The sequence below is a fragment of the Ranitomeya imitator genome, chromosome 8, assembly GCF_032444005.1.
Source record: "Ranitomeya imitator isolate aRanImi1 chromosome 8, aRanImi1.pri, whole genome shotgun sequence".
NCBI lineage: Eukaryota > Metazoa > Chordata > Amphibia > Anura > Dendrobatidae > Ranitomeya > Ranitomeya imitator.
In genome coordinates this window covers 197705498-197727125 of record NC_091289.1, presented here as the reverse complement: position 1 = coordinate 197727125, position 21628 = coordinate 197705498, and the positions used below count along the sequence as shown (strand labels likewise).

Genomic DNA, 21628 nt, shown 5'->3' with positions numbered 1-21628 from the left:
TCATAGTGGTTAAATGTTGATTGCCAACCCAGAAGATAGGTGATAACGTGCGCGTAAGTGGGGGTTCGACCACTGGGACTCCCAACAATCTCATTAATATGATGATGCACATTGGCCACCAATCCTTTTGGTTTTCTAATAAACTGTTGGAAAGGTTCGAATTCAACAATCGCATCAGAAATTGTTCTTGTGATCAGCAGGGTTCCCAGTGATTGGAACCTCACATATCCACAAGCTATCGGCTGTTCTTTGCATTAGGCATTACGTTTGGGGTATAATTGTTTAAACACATTCATAACAAATCACACAAGTTCCCTCATCTCAATCCTCTTGAAAGTCATTTTTGGATCATCCTAATCTCCCAGTGCGGTCGTCACGGAATTTGCAGATATCAAGAAATGAGGTGCAAATATCACCACTAATGGTGTGTTAGATGGCCAACTGCTACCCTACAATAGTGCCAAGATTTGTTCTCTTCTGCCCTTTCCAAATCTAATAAAAGTTGTACATCTTACCGAGAGGCTAAATTCCATATGTCATTATAAAATGCATTTTTTTTATTTTTTTTATTTGAACATTGAAAACATTTTAGCAGGGAGGCCGTGCACAGACACGAAGGAACGGTGTTTAATGTTAGGTCTTATCTGACGAGTTTCCATTTTCTCCTGATCACTAGAACAAAACTATTTGAAGTAAAGTGATCTTCCAGTTGCCCAAGTTACAAATCCCTTCAGTCTGCTATAATTTAAATCTGTTCAGACAATTTAGGAATAATTAGGACCCGAAATTAAAAGAAACGTAAAGCTTAATTTTAATAGTTAACTAATGGCAACAAAACTTTATACTTCCATACACAAAGACTCGGAATAGGATCATGCGAGGAGCGGGGCTTGGTCATTGCGTCGGGTATAAGAAGAACTCTTTGGCAGATTCTGTAATAATAGGATGCCCGTTGATGCCATAAAAGTCTAAAGATGGTCCAGTCACACTGGACCAAAGTCATCAAATCCAACAAAATAGGACCATCGTCATCTCCAAAAAAAATAAATGTGCACGTGGGGCAGCACGGTGGCTCAGTGGATAGCACTGCACCGGGTTCTAATCCCACCCAGGACAACATCTGCAAGGAGTTTGTATGTTCTCCCAGTGTTTGCGTCGGTTTCCTCCGGGTTCTCCGGTTTCCTCCCACATTCCAAAGACATACTGATAGGGAATTTAGATTGTGAGCCCCGTCGGGGACAGTGATGACAATGTGTGCAACCTGTAAAGCGCTGCGGAACATGTTAGCGCTATATAAAAATAAAAGATTATTATAGATTATTATTATAACGTAAGAGTGCACGATTATTGGCAGGTCATGTTGACAACTGTGTATAACTCCGTTTAAAGGGGTTATGATATGTCGAAATCCCTTATCCATATGACTTGCTAGGTTATAGACACAAGACAAACATTCCTTGCTGTGGAGTAAGAACAGCGCACCATTATCAATAGGGCAGCTCTTGCTCAGACACCCCCAATGCAGTCATTACGTGATCACGGTAAATATCGCATGTTCGGCCATTCATCTGACCCCAGGGTGGACATACCATTGATGCAACCTCCACAACTGCACTGAGACCCACTTACGCCATCAAAGCAGGAAGGATTGTGCATTGTGAGGAGCTATTGGCCCGCAGGGGCCCATATGTTGTTCTTGCACAGGGGCCCATCCGGTCTGTGTCTGCCACTGTTTGACCCCTAAAGCAAACAGCCAAAAACAGGGGGTTTTGAAGCCAGTTTCTAATTTAGAAAAGGGACTCTCCAGAAGATGAAAACTTTAAGGCACAAAGTATACAGCTACTTACAATAGGGTCCTGGACTCAGATGTGTTTGGCTGCAGAAAATGCAATAGATTTACCTGGACTGTCTAGGACAAAATCGATGGCTCATCATTACGCAAGAGTCACAAGACTGGACAACCTGGACGAGGATCGTAACGCGATGCTCAGAATGGATTTCTATGCAGCTGTCTCGCTGGAGTCAGAAGAGCCGGCGGCCAGTCCGAGCATTGCGTTACGATCCTCATCTGGATTATATAGCTGTGTGACTCTTCCCTTAGAATAACTCATCAATATTACGAGGGTCGGGGTCTGACGCACAATACGCCTACTGATTAGCTCTTGTAAGCGCCTGCAAAGCTGGAATAGCTGAACTATGTACACGGTTTTGAGGCCATTCTTGAGCACTGTGTCTCAGATCACATTCATTTCAATAGGACCTTAGCAGTAATACCCAAGAATGGCCACTTCACAGTGTGCGGAGCGGCGCTGTCCATTCTGTACTTTCGGCCATCTCTAGAGAAGCCATCAGCTGATGGGTGGATTTGCCGGATGTCAGACAAGCTCACCAATCTGACGTTGATTGTCTATCCTTGGGATCAGTCATCTATATTTTAAGCCTGAAAATCCCCTTTAAACAAGTTTATTGACTTTGTACACATGACCCATCATGGCGGACTTCACTGCACCATCCATCACCTACCGGACATTGAGGAGCAATATACTGCACAAACAAACTAGATTATACCAGAGACTAAACACAGACTGAAAGAAACCCTGGAATTTACTTTAGGTCTATTGTGGAAACACCAGACTAGAACAACACAAAAAAACAACATTTTATATATATTTATTTCTTAAAAGGTTAAAAAAGCTAATTAGCGAGCTGAGAGGTACGTTAAGGCTGGAGAGAGGATTAAGGAACCGAAACTATAAAGTGACATTTTAATCCTTGTCAACTACAACAATCAACTCTTCAGAGATTTGCCTGAGGATTTCGCACTAAGACCTGGAAATGAACACTCACTTCAATGGACGAGGTGGGGGAAAGGGTGGCGAGATATTTGGATGTAGGCAGTGTGCTACCCCAAGGAGCAATCTACCTGCAGCGACACGTGGAACGGAGATTAACATCAAAAGAGAAAATGCTTGGAAAACAAAAGGAAGCAGTAAATAACCAAAAATTACAAACATCCCACCCGGGAACATAGAGGGCAAGCACAAAAGTGACAAAAAGCGATTTACAAAAACTGTATTCGTTTATTATTAATGGATTCATTGGCCTTGCGTTGGCGGATGTGCACACTGGGTTTTTTTTTTTTTTTTTTTTTTTTAGACAGGGTCCACTCAGAAAAGTGCATAAAAAATGGCTTTAAAAATGTTTCGTACATATAAAAATTCTATTGCTGCTCATATATTCAGTCTTTAGTGTTTTTTCCGAGTGTCGTTATTAAAAACGCCTGGAGGGGAAAGAGATGCATGTCACTTATAAGCACTTGTTGATCAAATACGCTTTAAAAACTATAAACGGTCCAATCCAAGAGGCTACAAACAAAAAAAAAAAAAAAAAGGAAAACTCTTCAAAATGCTACAGGAAATGAAAAAAAAAAACCCAAATCCCCCAAGTCTCCTACAGGAAATGAAAAATTTCTCCAAAATCTCCTACCCAAAAAGGTATATAATGGAAAACTCTGGTATTGAGCATCTCGGGGCCGAAAAAAAAAAAAAAAGCCGTGTGCCCTCAGATAGAGACTTAAGAGAGACTCCACCACCAGAAGTAATTTCATCTATAATATAACGCTGGGAGCGTCACTCTGTCCGAAGCCTTTATAGACTGCGCAGGCGCCGGCGCAGTCTGGGCCTCACAGAGTGACGCTCCCGGGAGATCGCGGTATGCGTTCACACTGAACGCACACCGCGATCTCCAACAGAGAAGCAGGGACCGCCAGGAGGGTGAGTATCGGCCATATTCACCTGTCCTCCGTTCCACCGCTGCGAGCCGCCAACTTCCCGGTCTTCGGCCTGTGACCTTCAGTTCAGAGGACGCGATGACGCGCTTAATGCGCGCCGGCGCCGCCCTCTGACTGAACAGTCACAGCCAGAAAAGCCGGGAAGATGGCGGCGCCCAGCAGTGGAACGGAGGACAGGTGAATATAGTAAGTGCTGAGGGGCCTGAGCTGGCGGCGATACCGGCACCTGACCCCCACAGCGCGCCGGTGTCCCCGCCTGCTCAGGCCCCCGTATGGGTGCAGCACATGACAGGATGGGGACGCAGGATGGGTGCAGCACATGACAGGATGGGGACGCAGAATGGGGACGCAGGATGGGTGCAGCACATGACAGGATGGGGGCGCAGGATGGGTGCAGCACATGACAGAATGGGGGCGCAGGATGGATGCAGCACATGACAGGATGGGGGCGCAGGATGGGTGCAGCACATGACAGGATGGGGACGCAGGATGGGTGCAGCACATGACAGGATGGGGACGCAGGATGGGTGCAGCACATGACAGGATGGGGACGCAGGATGGGTGCAGCACATGACAGGATGGGGACGCAGGATGGGTGCAGCACATGACAGGATGGGGACGCAGGATGGGTGCAGCACATGACAGGATGGGGACGCAGGATGGGTGCAGCACATGACAGGATGGGGACGCAGGATGGGTGCAGCACATGACAGGATGGGGACGCAGGATGGGTGCAGCACATGACAGGATGGGGACGCAGGATGGGTGCAGCACATGACAGGATGGGGACGCAGGATGAGTGCAGCACATGACAGGATGGGGACGCAGGATGGAGCAGCACATACCAGGATGGAGACCATATACCAATATAAATGCTCGCCACCCGGGCGTAGAATGGGTTCAATAGCTAGTACAATTATAATCTGCACAACCGATCCCCAGATCCGCTCACAGGGGCTAACTATGAAAGTCACATATTGTGAATACAATGTATCACACAACTAAGCGCAGGCCTATGGAAAGCAACAACTACTTGACAAGTCGTACTGAAGCTCGAGTTCCCCAAGGGCTTTGATACGTTGGATTGTTTGTGTTCTCCTGCTATTTCATAAAAACAACTTGTGCATAAGTATCATCACCAGGAAACACTTTTTAATAACCTCAAGTTAAAAACCATCAGCGACCAATGTAATTGCCCCCCAAAAATCTCGGCTTCAGGAAAATGGCCGCCGCGATGTCCATCTGCGCACGCGCGGCATCCCGCGGCCATTTTTCTGAAGCCCCAGGAAGCAGGAGACTCCATCTGCGCACGCGCGGCCTCAGGAAGATGGCCGCGCCCTCCGAGAAACCGCTGAATAGCAGCGAGCGCGCTCTTTTTCTACAGCTGCGCAGTGCATTCGGCACTCGCGCATGCGAGAAGCACTACGCCACCAACGGGAACATAAGCAAGATGTGGGGGAGAAACAGCGCTGTGACCATGCCCATCTGACCTGACCAGCCTGATTGACAGGCGAAAAAGGACTCTTTTGTAATGTATTGCGGCAGCATAGGTAGGGAATCAGGGGACAAAAAATACCCTATTGTAAAGCACAGCTCAGGCCCTATTTAACGGTATTTTTATCTCCTACTGAAAAAACGAGGTGACAGGTTCCCTTTAAGGGTAACGATGGGGTGAGGGGGAGAAGTTGCATAAATACTACTTGTGCCAAATTTTATGACTTTATGCCAGAAAAATGGCTTAGGCTGGTTTCACATTTGCCGCTGCGTTTTAACGCATATAAACGCATGCGTTTTTTTCCCTATATTTAACATTAAAAACGCATGTGTTTTTTTTTGTATGCGTTTCACGACTCATGCGTCGTTTCTATGCTTGCGTTTTGTTGCGGAAATGCAACATGTAATTTCTAGAGGCTTTTTTTGCGGCAAAAAAACATATTGCTGTCTATGTAAACGCATGTGTTTTTAAGCACATGTGTTTGGTTGCGTTTAACGCATGCGTTTCCATAGAGAAAAACAAGTCTACACACTGATAAGCCACCCCCCACCATCAAGGTGATAAAGGGATCCAAACCCTAACCCTAACCCTAGGGATCCAAACCCTAACCCTAACCCTAGGGATTCAAACCCTAACCCTAACCCTAGGGATCCAAACCCTAACCCTAAGGATCCAAACCCTAACCCTAGGGATCCAAACCCTAACCCTAGGGATCCAAACCCTAACCTTAACCCTAACCCTAGGGATCCAAACCCTAACCATTTCTATTTATAGTGGGTTTTCTAGTTGATTTTTTTATGATTGGCAGCTGTCACTAAAGACGCTTTTTATTCCAAAAAATCTTTTTTGCGTTACCACATTTTGAGAGCTACAATTTTTCCATATTTTGGTCCACAGAGTCATGTCACACGCCCTCTGTAGTCCCATTGGCGGTGTCTGGATCTTGATTTTTCTCTTGTGAAATTTCTCATCATGCGTACCAAAAACGCAAACGCAGAAAAAATGCATGTAAACGCGTAAAAATGCTGCGTTTGTACGCGTTTACATGCGTTATTTTTCACCACCTGCATTTTAAACGCTGCGTTTTAAAACGCAAATGTGAAACTAGCCTTAGAGGGAATCATATTTTCCCATGTCTGGTGAGCGCCTAATTAGTAAAGTGCAAAAAAATCATGCAACTTCAGATCATCTTCGATATAAGAAAGGAAGCGAAATCTCAAAGCGCCAAGTAACTGGAGAAGGCGCTGGAGGTACAGACCCGTCAGCTACCTTCCTAATCCAGCCCTGCTACATCATCTGAAGATGTACCCGTCAGATTAGGCGATTAGTAGGGAACCATTACCGAGCGCTTTTCTCTGCTCCTGCAAAGAGTTAAGCCTTTGACCAAGTCACTTCCCAGACACGATGTGAAAACACAGACGACTTCTAGAGATTCCAGGATCACTCTAAACTCACAGAGGAAAGTTCAAGAGACAAAAGGCAGAAAAAAAATGGTTTTCGCAGACAAAGCATTTTAATGTGTGTCATTTTGCCTTAAGGTAGCTTTACCCTCGCATGTACCAACACGAATTGTTCTCATTCCTGAAAGCCACCAGTGACAATGTCACCACGTTCCGCGCTTCTCCTCCTAACACAGTCTGCGCCGCCAGAAGTCACAGGAGTCTAATGAAACAGAAGATTTGGCACTTCACTCCTTTGTGCAGAATGGTAAAAAAGGGAAAATTTTAGTAGCCAGAAACAAAAGGAGGAATAACTGATACAATTTCATCGGTCGTCCTCTCCACACAAGGAGGCGGCCAGCGGCTCAGAAATGGATACAAGAAATGGATACAAGAAATGGATACAATGTCAACGAAATATTGTGGCACAACTGGGCGCAAGGGTCCAGATCCCCTCATCAATGGCCTATAAATAGGATTCAGTAATTAATAAATCTTACGGGCACATTACTCCTGCTACTAACAGTGGGGACGTATGTATGCCACGTGTCTACATGCAACAGACATGATCACACATTGTAATGTAAAGAGCTGTAGAAATAGTGATCTCATTACTGAGGGAACATGTGCAAACAATAACGACAATACAAACTAACACGTGATTCAGTGCAGATCAAGAGGAATGAGGGTCCGCAAGCTACAGTGTACGAGGCAATAGGGGGCACGAAAGGTGAAAGAGTGATTGTCGGGTCTGGTCCGACCATCAATAAAATAAATTGGGGCGTTCAAATAACGCTGCATGAAACTGTCACCGGCCAGTGTGTACAAGTACAGATACGGAGGGCTACAGGGTGCGTGGAAGTCCCACACAAGAGACAAATACATTACATTATATACACACCTGTAGGCACATGTACGGTATATATATATTTATATTACATGCACACATACAGTATATATTCACTTGTACACACTGTATAGATATACAAATCACGCATATACAATATATATGCACACATAGATATGTATATATACACCATACACTAAAAATAAATATATATATATAATATATATATATATATATATATATACACATACACACACATTATATATATATATATATATATATATATATATATATATATATATATATATATATATATATACATACACATATATACACACATATATACACATATATATATATACATATACACACACACACATACACATTTATTACACACATGCACACAGTCCCACATTTATGCTTATATTTAAAATCAAAAAGAATATTATAGGACTTACTTTATTCTTTTGGAAAGAAACCTCTACAAATTAAAATCAGCTCAGCTTCGATTTCCCGATCATGCTATAGAGATGGTACAGACTATTGGAAGACATGAATGAAATAAAGCCATTTTGCCATATACAGCTCTGGCAAAAATTAAGAGACCACCACATCACATCCCTGTCATGGCCGCCCAATCTCCAGACCTGAACCCCATTAAGAACCTCTGGAATGTGATCAGGAGGAAGATGGATCGTCACAAGCCATCAAAGAAGAACGGCTGACATTATTGTACCAGGAGCCGTGTGAAAGACTGGAGGAAAGCTGCCAAGATGGAAGAAAGCTGGGATTACAAATCACGGTTATTCCACCAAATATTGATTTCTGATCTCTTCCGGAGTTACAACATCAGTATTGTTGTTTCTAAATGATCATGATCTTGTTTTCTTGTTTATTTGAGGTCTGAAAGCACTGGGGGATTTGTTGTTGTTTTTTTTTTTTAATTTTGACCATTTTTCTTTATTTTTCTTCAAAAATAAATACAAAATGTATTGCTTGGAATTTTGGAGACATGTTGTCAGTAGTTTATAGAATAAAATAACAATTTAAATTTTACTCAAAAATATACCTGTAGAGACAAAAATCAGACAAACGGAACATTTTGCAGTGGTCTCTTAATTTTTGCCAGAGCTGTACATAAATGTCGGTGGTGTGCGCTCGATCAGTAGTTCCTTTATATCCACAGCCAGAAAACAGCTGCTATAAAATGTGAAATAAAAGCCTCTCCATGGGCCCTGACCCACGGTCTCTTCATGAAAACGGTTTAGCAAATACCATTGAACATTGCGAAAAGGTGATTGCTTCCAAGAGACTCGCATCAAAAACCTTCTCCGCAATGTTAAATAATTTACCCTTCGTAATTGGTTCTGAGCTATTGATTGGTATATATATATAATCCAGTATGTTCCATCAGCCTATACCGCCATATGAATGCACAGAGCAAATACCGGGAGCAGTACACCAAAGTCAGTGCTGACATGACCATTTATAATAATTTATCATCATGAAACGCAGCAATTGACTCCCATGTGCCAAACTAGGGGGGGGGGGGGGGGGGAAATGACCCAAATACATTTTGTCCTACAAAAAAAAACACATGGTTCTGTGTTCTAGGGATCCAGTATTTAGGCTGGAAGTTACAATTTATGTTATCCCTAGGCTGCACAGAACATCGGCCAGAGGTAGACAAATGTACCTAATTTGAGAAAGCAAAATAAACAAAAAAGTCCGCACTTTAAAAAAAAATCACTGCATTCAATCTTTTACTTGCACTAAATTGGAGACATTGTGACAAATGACTTCGTATATGTAGTGGAAATGTATATTTGGCCAAACTTGTGACTGCGCCTTTGCTTTAAAAAAAAAGTTAAAGAATGTAAATTAAATATAAGTAAATACTATGAATTGATACATCGTTACTTTGCTGAAAACTACTAGATTTTTTTATAGAGATATATTTTAGGTGAAGGGACAGATGGGCTTTGAGAGAGAAGATTTACTTAAAAAAAAAAAAAAAATGACTGGAAGGAAAAAGAAAAATGGAAAGTTTGAGTAAAGTGAGAGTGGAGCCATAAAAATGTGCCGGTGTTTGGCAACAATACAGACCGCGCATTCTGTACAAGAGGGGACGAAATGTGGCGAAGTCACGGGCGAAACGGCTCATGTCTAAAATAAAAAACGGCATATAAAAGTAAATGCTCCATTTAATAGGCTTCCTTTTCTGATAAAAGTTATAGCAGATGTGCAATTTGAGAGCAATTTTATAATAATTGGGAGTTTGTCTCTTGACTATTTCGATTTGGTCGGAGTGCGGGATCTTAATTCACTCCAACTCGATTTCCGACTTCATTGTACCAAACCACCACCCGGGGATCGGAGCAGCCAGGTCTCCTTTTCTCCCACCTCTTCCCTTTTTGGGATATTACTATTCTGATCTTCGAGGTCTGTCTTTATTAGCTTGTTAAAATTTGGTTTACTGTCTCTGCGGATTTTCTTTCGAGTTGCATGAAAGCACCGGTTCTTTTTTCCTTGCAGTTTGCAGCCAAGAGATTACTTAAGTAATAAAGAAATAAGAGGGAGGGGAATTTCCTGAAAGTTAATGACTGTTGAGTACTGGGAAGAAAAGGCCAAAAAGACCCTCTAAGTGGCCGGGATGGAAGCGAGGTCTGTTATGTCACAAATAAGAAGCCCCCGCGGCAACGGTCATTACAACTGGCTGCTGCAAAAAAACGCCATTGAAAAATACCGTCCGGGAGCGCCAATACGTTACTTGTAACAAGACGGGAAAGTAGAAGAGAAGAAATTACAGTGGAATTAGTTCCTGGCACAGACAGATTTCTTTTCTTTTTTGTCTTCGCCGCTGCTGGTTACAAAGTCTACATTCGATGCAATGGTTTTCTCGCCCACAGCAAGACACACACTAACCACTGGAACTAACGCAGCGACGGCCCTTTAAGCAACAGAAACCGGCTGATGTTTATCAAGCAACCAACTGCGTGATCTGTCGGAGAATATCCTTCCATGTGCCACTCAAATCGCTTGGCTGTACCCAGTCGAGAGAAAAATTTAACCTCTTCTGCTGTTTTGCGAACACAGAATTTTGACTTAGAATCTTGGATTTGTTTGGAAAGAAGGAAGAGGGAACGAAAAAAAAAAAAATAAAGTTCATTATGGAATAATGAGTAATTTGCCTACACCTGCAATCCCTCAAAAATTATACAGAAACATACAAGATTAACAGCGGGGAATTAATTTCATTTTCTGAAACAGCTGCAAGATCTTGCAAAAAGCTCCCCGGCATTTCCATCGCGGCGTCTTAAAGGGGGACGTCTCCAGCAGTCATCCAGGTTCACGTCTCTAACATAACATTTATTTCCACTTTTACACTTTTTCAGTCATATTAGGTGCTACTAATTTTTACGGTGTTGCCCTTGGCCGGCTTTCCATTCCACGAGCGGGTTGGAAGAAATGTGTACGGCCTCTCGCGTGAGTTAGGTGGCTCTCAGCCATGTTAATATTCACATACGAAACTTGTTCTCTCCCCCCCTCCCCAGTTACTCGATTTCCCCCCCAAAAAAGAAAAAAAAACTATTCCTTACTTCGATATTAAATACAGACTGAAAGAAGCTGTGTCTCCGGCCTGATTTACAGCGTCGGAATAACACGGATAACTTTCAGCTTTAACTCGAGCACACTGAACAAATAATTGGAGCCTGACCTGGTACACTCAAAAAATATTCAATTCCCGGCAGGTTCCCGGCACCAAGCCGAAATGTGGCATTTTTCTTCCGAATGTAGACACTACTAAGAAATATGAGAAGAATTTGGGAATTTTTGATATGGGTAATTTAATATTTTTAAAGGAAAATACCTTATTTCTTTCCTTCAAATGTAATTTTTGACATCTGTATATAGATGAAGGGGAAGGTCCTGAAAGAACTGTATATAGTACTGTGAAGACTTCACATACTGCGGCATATTCGAAGAGTTCTCCGGTGGGTTCTCATCTACTACAAGTCAGGTGATAAGTTATTGATTGATGAGGGTCCGATGGCGGAAAGGGGCACTTATCCCTGTCGGAATGGAGCAGCTTTAGCACACGCCCAACCACGACTCCATTCATTGCCTATGGGGCTGACACACATTGTGATTGTTTTATTTTTTTTTTTTTTCATGCAGACCCATAGAAAATGAATAGAGTGGCGGTCGAGCATTTAACCTGCAGAGACATTTTGCAATCAGGATAAAATTGCCCTGTGGAGAGAAGAAAAATTCCCCATTTTGTTGATCAGACTCAAATGGATCAGAAACGTATCACATCAGAGTAAAGGTCGGTCCGATGAAGAGAAGTGGTGACCCATTAGGTTAAAGCGTAATCTACTCACTAGAAAAATAACCCTCCAAAATTACAGAAATTCTTCATCTGAATCGTGTCTCATTAACTTGTGGTGCACGGAGCAAAGTTCACAGTTGTGAGAAGGATGTGGAGAGCTATTAAATAAGACGACTGCCAAGACGTCCATGTTACCTGCCCCCATGACCTCCAGCTAATCCCCCATTCTGACAACCTGCAAACACCTTGACACGAAGATGCTCCATGCACACGACCCCATGACGTCTCCACATAATGAGCTGTGAAGCCAGCCACACACTGTATGGACCACCAAGTCGGTATGTCTACGAGGCTGGTGGGTGCGGGTCACGAAACCATTGGCAGGTCTGGCATCGCGATCCGGACTGGGAATGTTGGAAAGAAGCCTAAGGTGTGCGGCGACATAATAGTGTAGTGTGCATGAAGCTCCAGGTCAATGTCTCGCAGGTTCTCAGAATTCGGAATTAAGGGGAGATCATGATGGTGGACTTCATGACGGCTGTAGACATCCTTCACACAACCAGTCATTGACAAAGGGCTAGAGCAACAGTCATTCCACCAGGACCCTCTCAACCAGAAGCATGGGTGTTTTCAATGTGGAGAAAAAGGATTGGACATGCTCAAATCTAACACTTGCCATTGAGGATAGTGGAGTCATCCATTTCTTGGCCGAACCAATAAAAAACGTAAGGTTGAGCGGACATTAATCTAATGGTGTATGGGTGACCATGGGAGTCCAAGTATCCCTTCTGATATTATACACAGGGTGTAAAGGGTCTTACTGATGGTTTCCATATATCCAACAACTGTAATGCACTGGAAGATTTTTAGCAAATTGGGATTTTTTTTTATTATTTTTTTACTAGGGTGTCCGGAGGCCTAAAAGTAGAGCCTCCATACAGGATAGGCGCATGTAATGAGTAATCATTACAAAGATTATGAATGGAAGCTTGTTTCCACCATTAGACATAGGATGCGTTACATTAGGTGCGATTTAAGATCAATCCACATGAGCCTAATGGAAAAACAAATCTCTCCAGCCACGGCCAGCCGGACACAATGCCATGGCCGACGACAACCAGAGGGACTTCCTAACAAAAGCCATAAAGCGGTAAGTATAATAATTAGCTGTGATCTATGGAGCGTGGATGAATCAGACAATAGCAGTCGATGTCCGTTATTTATGGGTTATTGAGCGTGGCTGGTAATTAACCTCCGGTGCCCGTGATTAAAATAAGCCGCCTAACAAAAACACTGCCGGAGTAAATAACCCTCCTCCAGCGCCCGGGACGTTTATGAGATTTCGTCTGGTCTTCATTTTCTGCTCTAGTCGAAGAGCTTTTGTGTTCCGGGATAAGAAATGGACTCTTCACGTAAATGGTCAAAGTCATCAAGGCGCGGCGTTTATTTATTGAAGGTTAATTGGCGCTCAGATACCCTCCGCGGTCAAGGTGCCTGAACCACACTTCACTCAAGCTGCGGAAAACGCTCCAAGGCTTTTCAGAAATAAACAATTTTTATTTTATTTTTTTTACATGAAACCTGAGAAATTCAGGAGGTTGATCTCGTCCACTTAAATAAGCTTTTCTAATGATGCAAAGTGGCGCACATTGGCTGTCCTTGAAAACGTATTTATTTAATAGGTTTCATCTAGGATTTACTTCTTGCCGCCCAATTGTGAAATAGACGATAACAACGTAAACACCAGAGGATATAATAAAAGATAATGACACTAAAGGTAAACAACGAAAATCTATAGGACATGTCCACTATAATGGGAGGACAGCTCACCCTTAACAAAAAGCAGGACTCTGTCCGATGTTGGTGCTTAAAGGGTCTAATAAAAATGCTACAGGGGCCAAAAATGGGGTAAAATAACCAAATTCATCCGACTTCCCCACTAATGATCTAGAGCGGGAAGAAAAGCACTGAAGCCTGTGATTGGCAGCTGAATTACAGAAAAACATCCAATGACCTTCTAGTCACCAGACCGCTGCAACCAATCACAGGCCTCAGCGTGACAGTGACAGAAGAACCGTGATGTCATTGCCTCTAATGCAGACCAATGAGCACCCCTGTCCTGGACTAGGACCAGCATATAAGGAGGCCACATGTTTTCACTCTATCCACGTCCCGTGTACTTACTGCTTTTAATAAGAACAGACAATCTCTTTAAGGCCATGTCAGTATTTCACATCAGTATTTGTAGCCAAAACCAGGAGTGGGTGATAAATGAAGAAGTGGTGACGAGTTTCAGTTACACTTTTCTTCTGATTGTAGCCAAAATCAGAAGAGGAACTAACACCAAATACTGAACGTGTGAACGTGGTGGTCTGAAACGCTCATTTGCTCGGAGTCCAATTAAACAAAAAGGTGACAATACTTTTGGAAAGTGGTAAATCCATGACACTGATTTAGAAAAAAATCCTGCTACTTTCCCAAACTATGTCAGGTGCCAGATTCCCTTCCAGGTGTGTGCGCAGCCCTTGGGAATACGGCGCTTTCTGCACTATAATTACTCACCTGCAATCACATCACACATTGTATTGTTACGCAACTGAGATAATTAATGACAATATCCTGTCCATGTTGGGGATGGGGGAATCACACAATTCAGCAGAATCCAAAAGCCTGTAACCAACTACATATAACCGTCCAATGACACGCAACAGTAACCAATAACATGCAAACAAGTAAATGTAACCATCCAACAACATGTAACAGTAACCAATAACATGCAAACAAGTAAATGTAACCATCCAACATGTAACAGTAACCAATAACATGCAAACAAGTAAATGTTACCATCCAACATGTAACAGTAACCAATAACATGCAAACAAGTAAATGTAACCATCCAACATGTAACAGTAACCAATAACATGCAAACAAGTAAATGTAACCATCCAACATGTAACAGTAACCAATAACATGCAAACAAGTAAATGTAACCATCCAACAACATGTAACAGTAACCAATAACATGCAAACAAGTAAATGTAACCATCCAACAACATGTAACAGTAACCAACCACATGCAAACAAGTAAATGTAACCATCCAACAACATGTAACAGTAACCAATAACATGCAAACAAGTAAATGTAACCATCCAACAACACGTAACAGTAACCAATAACATGTAAACAAGTAAATGTAACCATCCAACAACATGTAACAGTAACCAATAACATGTAAACAAGTAAATGTAACCATCCAACAACATGTAACAGTAACCAACCACATGCAAACAAGTAAATGTAACCATCCAACAACATGTAACAGTAACCAACCACATGCAAACAAGTAAATGTAACCATCCAACAACATGTAACAGTAACCAATAACATGCAAACAAGTAAATGTAACCATCCAACAACATGTAACAGTAACCAATAACATGCAAACAAGTAAATGTAACCATCCAACAACATGTAACAGTAACCAACCACATGCAAACAAGTAAATGTAACCATCCAACAACATGTAACAGTAACCAACCACATGCAAACAAGTAAATGTAACCATCCAACAACATGTAACAGTAACCAATAACATGCAAACAAGTAAATGTAACCATCCAACAACATGTAACAGTAACCAACCACATGTAACTAACCAATGCCATGTAACAGTAACCAACTGATAACATGTAACCAAGTACATTTATTATTTTGCAGATGTTGTCCAGGGTGGGGCTTGAACCCAGTGCTATCCAGAGCCACCATGATACCCCAGTAACCAACCACATGTAACCAACCAATAACATGCAAACAACTACATGTAAGCGTCCAACATGTAACAGCAACCAATAACATGTACAGTAACCAACCACATGTAACCGTCCAATAACATGTAACCAACCAATCAGATCTAACCAATCTCATGCAACAAATAAACATGTAATTACACAATCGTTTGTTACATGCGATGGGTTACAAAAAAAAACAAAAAAAAAAAAAAACTTGGGAACATCTATCGGAACACAATGTACTGCACAGGCACCGCCACTGGCAACATTTTGATAAAGATACCGTATATATATTTTCTTCTCCCCACAATGCTACACGACTACAACACAAATTAATATATCAATATTATCCATTGTATCATACTACAGCGCAGGTGCCGCCACCAGCACCAATTTGATGAATGTTAATTTTTTTTTTATAACCAAAAAATATTCTATGCAGTATGTAAAATAGGGGGCGGGTCAGTGAGGGATAAGTGACCTGTCATAAGCCTAGAAACATGCATATGTAAGCAGAGGACCACATAGAACCTCACCCACAGCCCCGCCCACAGGTGACCCCCACAGCCCCGCCCATAGGCCGCCCCAAAGTGCGAGAAAATCATTACTGAAAACTGCCAATAAAGATTACACAACAACCACAAGACGGATTCCATCACCAGGTATCAGTGTAATCAGTATAACGGCGCCGACCTGACGCTCTCTGTAGTTTCTGAGCACAATCCTGAGCACACTTTAATTAGTATGTGAATTTATTACAAAAATAAAACCCAATTTTATATTTAGAATCAGCACCATACTGGTATTTGGGATGTGTCTGGTAATACAACAGCAAATGAATGATGCAAAGCTGCAATACCATATGCTGCCTATGCACAGGAGGGCGCTGTTTCTTTATAATTTCAGAAAACCCACTGAAGGTACCATAGGAGTACTGAACACCTTTCTACTATCGAGACTTGTTGACTCCATTTCTCCTATGACTAAATGAATGCTTCCTGTTTTTGTGCAGCGAGAAGGTTAAAGGCATATTTCATCGAAGATAATGTCCCCAGATTAAATTAAGAAAAAAAAAAAAAAAGGTTTTCTTTATTTAAAAAAATAAATATAAAGTTGCCAGGTTGCATGTGGTATTATTACCGTATGCCAATTCATTTTTATGGAGGAGAGCTGCAATACCAGACGCAACCCATGCACAGGAGTGGCGCTATTTCTAGTAAATAAATCAGACTTTTTTAATCCTGTGTAAACTCTCTTATTTTAAACAGAACTCTGTTCATGAGATGATGATTGACAGGAGGAGCTAAACAACCTCTGCCCCACGATTAAAAGTTTATCTCACGTGTCTAGTCCAGAGCCTCCAGAAACACCTCCTCATACGTGACAGCTCTCGCAATAAACTGCTCATCATAGGATTCGTCCCATAGATTTAGTATTCCACCGAGTGAAAAATATAATAAAAACATAATAAAAACATAAGACAATAATAAATGTAAAAAAAAAAAAAACACACACAAAAAAAGTAAATTATATTAGAATGTACTCTCCCGTTTATAACGTTTTCTTATGTGCTTTATATAATTTTCTACTTTATTGGGTTTTTTATTTTAGGGTTTTCATAATATTTTTCACTTAGCGGAAAAAGAATTTGTCATGCATGGACGTGTAATATATATATATAAATTATTTATTTACCGTATATAGTGTGTGTGTGTGTGTGTGTGTGTGTGTGTGTGTGTGTGTGTGTGTGTGTGTGTGTGTGTGTGTGTGTGTGTGTGTGTGTGTGTGTGTATATATATATATATATATATATTTTTTTTTTTTTTTTTTTTTTTATTTATTTAGTGCGTATATAAGTTAATACAAATTATATATGTGTGTATATATATATATTTTTTTAATTTTTTTTATTATTTTTTTGTATTTGTATTGCCGTATATACTCACAAATTCTATAATATATAGAAGACACAAAGAGACCCCCAAAAGAAAAATGTCATGTTGAGCACGGACTGGCTTATTTTTCGGAGCCAGCATGCAGCGCTGGCGATTCGCCGGGTGCGTGGATGCAGAACATTTGCATTAACAGAGTCTATTTTATGCCAAAGCATAAATGGTGCAAACAGGAGAAGGGAGAGGGAAGATATTGCAGAGATACATTCACCTTATTGGGAAATCTCCATGCCATCAGTGGGGCTGATGTGGAATGAACAAAGGGAGGCATTCTCCATGGAGTGACACATTGTGCAGAGGAGAGGGCAGGTCTGTGCAGGGTATCACTTCCAGAAGTGAAAGAAAAATGCAGCAGTGAATTGAACACAGACTATTCAGATGCTAAAAATACAGCCTGGGCGGACTGGCAACCCTCTGATCTTACAAATAAACACGTAGGGCCATTAATCAGAGCAAAAGATCCTGGAAAAGACAAACAGGTATTCCAATAGGCGGCCTCTTGTCCACAGACTGATCGGGTTTCACTGCTGTAGGTCAACATCATCAATACTAAACATCAAAATCACAAACTCCTGTAGGATCATGTACAATGTCAGAACTCGTCTTTTATATATCGTGTCGCAGCAGTGGGAGAAAACACCGATCCCAAAGACCACAAACCGCGGCGCTCCACCAAGTAATTCAGCCATTGTCTTCGGACGTCGCCCAACAGCTCGGAAATGAAGCTATCCAGCATTATATACCAAACAGATCACGAAAATCCCCTCCAGAATTGTAATGAATTTGGTAATTACAGTATTAGGTCTTTCATTACACGAGAAGGAAATCAAACCCAACAGCTGGTCCACCTCGCGCGTTGGCCATGAATTAGGACTCGTAGACCATCACTAAGAGTCCTGCTCCGGATACATTGGTAGCGATGTGGACATAAGTCATGAATCTAATCGGATTTCTGTGTTTAGCTTCTAGAGGACCATCACCAGTTCATGGAGGGGATCTACAGACACCCGGTGAATATTCCACGTCAATGGCCGAGGCGGCGCACAGATATCATTACGCGAGGAGGTGAATGTGGCGCTTTCATGACCAGACATCACAGATGACATAAATCATGGACCCAAACAACTAGAACCATTAACCGCCCTAATGTCACGTAGGGACAAAGAGGCTTACCTTCTGTACACTGCAAGATGGCGATAAGAAGGAATAACCAATGGGTTTGCATTCTGCTGCCAGGAGCCACCATTATTGATCCCTTGTAATGATTTCTTTGTATTCCTTAATGAATCCAGTTAAACAAGACCAACTTCATTGAGGAGAGGGATAGACATCACTCCTCTTCATGCCTGAAAAATAAATTAACATTTGTCAAGAACGCCATGTCGGGAATACAAGAAATGCTGCAGAAATCACATTGATTACTTCAAAGACGACGACAATAAAAGGCAACAAAAACTACAAAACGTGCAACAAAAGCAACGAGGTCATTAAGGATCAACATAAAAAGTCATAAATTAATAAAAGGAGCATTAGTTACATGTGAAATCCCCCGCTGATCCCTGATGGTCTTTGTTTACTGTACTGCAATGAGGACTTCATGGTGGTACATAGGACCACTGCAGCCAATCACTGAAGCCAGGGATTGGTCACATGTGTTGATGGCACATCATTACTGAAGCCAAGTAAACTAGGACCAGCGGGGAGAACGCCAATGGAGGCAAAACCGGGGATTCAGCAGGTAAGCATGGGGTTTTACCTATTTGAGGTCATCTCCCCCTTCCCTTGGCCCATTTTTTTTTTTCAGATTTCTTACAACCCCTATGGCAGCATGAATGAGATGATCCCTCAAGGATCCAGCAGGCTCCTCAAAGTAGAGGTGCAGAGCCAGTAGACTTTTGTTTTAATTTAGCACATTGGGGACATTTAAAAGGGGATGTCCAGTAGCGTACAACCCCTTTAAAAAAAGACGCTTGATGTTCATGGATGAAAGTCCAAGGAACAGCAGATGTCTCATCCTTATAGGATATTCATAGAGGGTGGTTGGAGGAAAGAGCAGATGTCTCGGTCATCTGACCATTCATGGACATCCTCCAACAGATTATGCTGAAGTTTTCTTTATGTGACCGTCTGAATTGATTAAGTCACGGTAGGAAAAAAAAATGCCAGCTTTAAGTAAAACAGGATATTCTGGCCACAATGTAACGCTTCACTCACACATTACGCTCCGTTTGCAAACAATAGACAGAATGATACTTAAATAACTCTAAAATGCTACACATTCCGAAGAGACATCAAACATGTCAAAGCGAAGGCACTTCCTAAAGTTCAGAAATCACCAAACAATACAAGGCGAGTCACTGAACAGAGCAGGAGTCAGGACTGATCGCCACTAATCTAGCCGACCACCGTCCCTTGAAACAAGGTATCAGTTAAAAGGGGAAGTTTCAGCAAATCACATGAGGTCAAAACAACTATTGACAAATCTCAGAATTTGATTAAATGCTCATTAAAATAACAATTGTGTTCGTCTTTTATTATTAAATACTAGAGATGAGGGAATATTTTCACAGGACCTTAGTCCAGCCACCAACAACAGTAATCACTTGAAGGGAGCCCCACAAGCCGCCTCCTATTTGCCAGCTACCCCAGCACCTCTTGGCTGGGCACGACGTCATCTTTTGTGGCATGATACACACGTGAGGTCACATCAGGCCAGCTAGTAATAAGAAGAGTCATGGATGACGGCAGATGGAAGGCGCTTTGTGCAGGGGAATAGGGAGCTAGATGCTTTATCAGGGTCCTACAAATAAGTTTGCTCATCTTTTACACACCAAACATCAACTTGTTCAAATAAAAAAAGTCATGAAATTATAAAGTAGCCATACATATGAGCGGTCAGCAGAACGCTTGTATAGAAGCCACTGCCAGGTCTCACTGGTGCCGACAACATGAAATGGTCAGACAATTCCCACCGAGATCGGTAGACTGGTCCGTCTGTCATCCCATGCCCAGCTTTAGGTATTTAGGAGCCATGGATTTGCAGTGTGCATTTTCGTGGATCTGAATGAGAATTGTCTGTCATTCCATGGGGAAACTGTTCGAGATAAGGGGCACGACACTTTTTCCCATATCACTCTCACATGTCTGAAAGAAATGCTCATAACCATCACCTAGAGGTCCAACCTGTTAATGAACCTTGTAACATGACCGGCCATAAATGCCAAGCCAGAAACTCGTCTCCAGAGCCTGTTTGGGGGCGTTTGCCTCTCATCAGTGCAGAGTTGGGCAGGCTCTGTGTGACGTACATAAGGGGGAAGCACTGGTTCCCCTTAAGGAAAGATGAGGATGGAATCTAAGAGGCAGTTCTCCATGGAAGCAATAAGTCAGACATTGATATACCAGGTAGTCGCCTCTTCTAGGTGGTACTAATGAGAAGGCTTTCTCGCAGAATAAATCTGATTCTTCTTTTCTCCCTTCGTCTGATTAAAAAAAAAAAAAAAAAATCATACAAAACTTCTTAAAAGGAGAACCAGTATTTCCTAAATCCATATTTGATCAATGTGAACAGAGCTGTGGATGCCAGACCGCTTTGTCAGGTCGGTGAGGAAGGCACCGGATGTGACGGCACACAGTGGGCCCCGAGGAAGGCACCGTACGTGACGGCACACAGGGGGCCCTGAGGAAGGCACCGGATGTGACGGCACACAGGGGGCCCTGAGAAAGGCACCATATGTGATGGCACACAGGGGGCCCTGAGGAAGGCACCATACGTGACGGGACACAGGGGGCCCTGAGAAAGGCACCGGATGTGATGGCACACAGGGGGCCCTGAGGAAGGCACCGGATGTGACGGCACACAGGGGGCCCTGAGGAAGGCACCGTATGTGATGGCACACTGGGGGCCCTGAGGAAGGCACCATATGTGATGGCACACTGGGGGCCCTGAGGAAGGCACCGGATGTGACGGCACACAGGGGGCCCTG

General features: G+C 42.4%; 1 protein-coding gene across 20 annotated transcripts in view; it reads right to left on the bottom strand.

The window, feature by feature from the left end:
- Positions 1-21628, bottom strand: part of ADGRL2 (adhesion G protein-coupled receptor L2) — a 196076-nt gene that overhangs the window by 144281 nt on the left and 30167 nt on the right. For all 20 annotated transcript variants that reach the window (XM_069735780.1, XM_069735784.1, XM_069735781.1 and 17 more), the window contains one exon: positions 18819-18991. In XM_069735780.1, the coding sequence (XP_069591881.1) occupies positions 18819-18891 (73 nt within the window). In that variant the 5' untranslated portion in view covers positions 18892-18991. The remainder of the gene's footprint in view (positions 1-18818; positions 18992-21628) is intronic.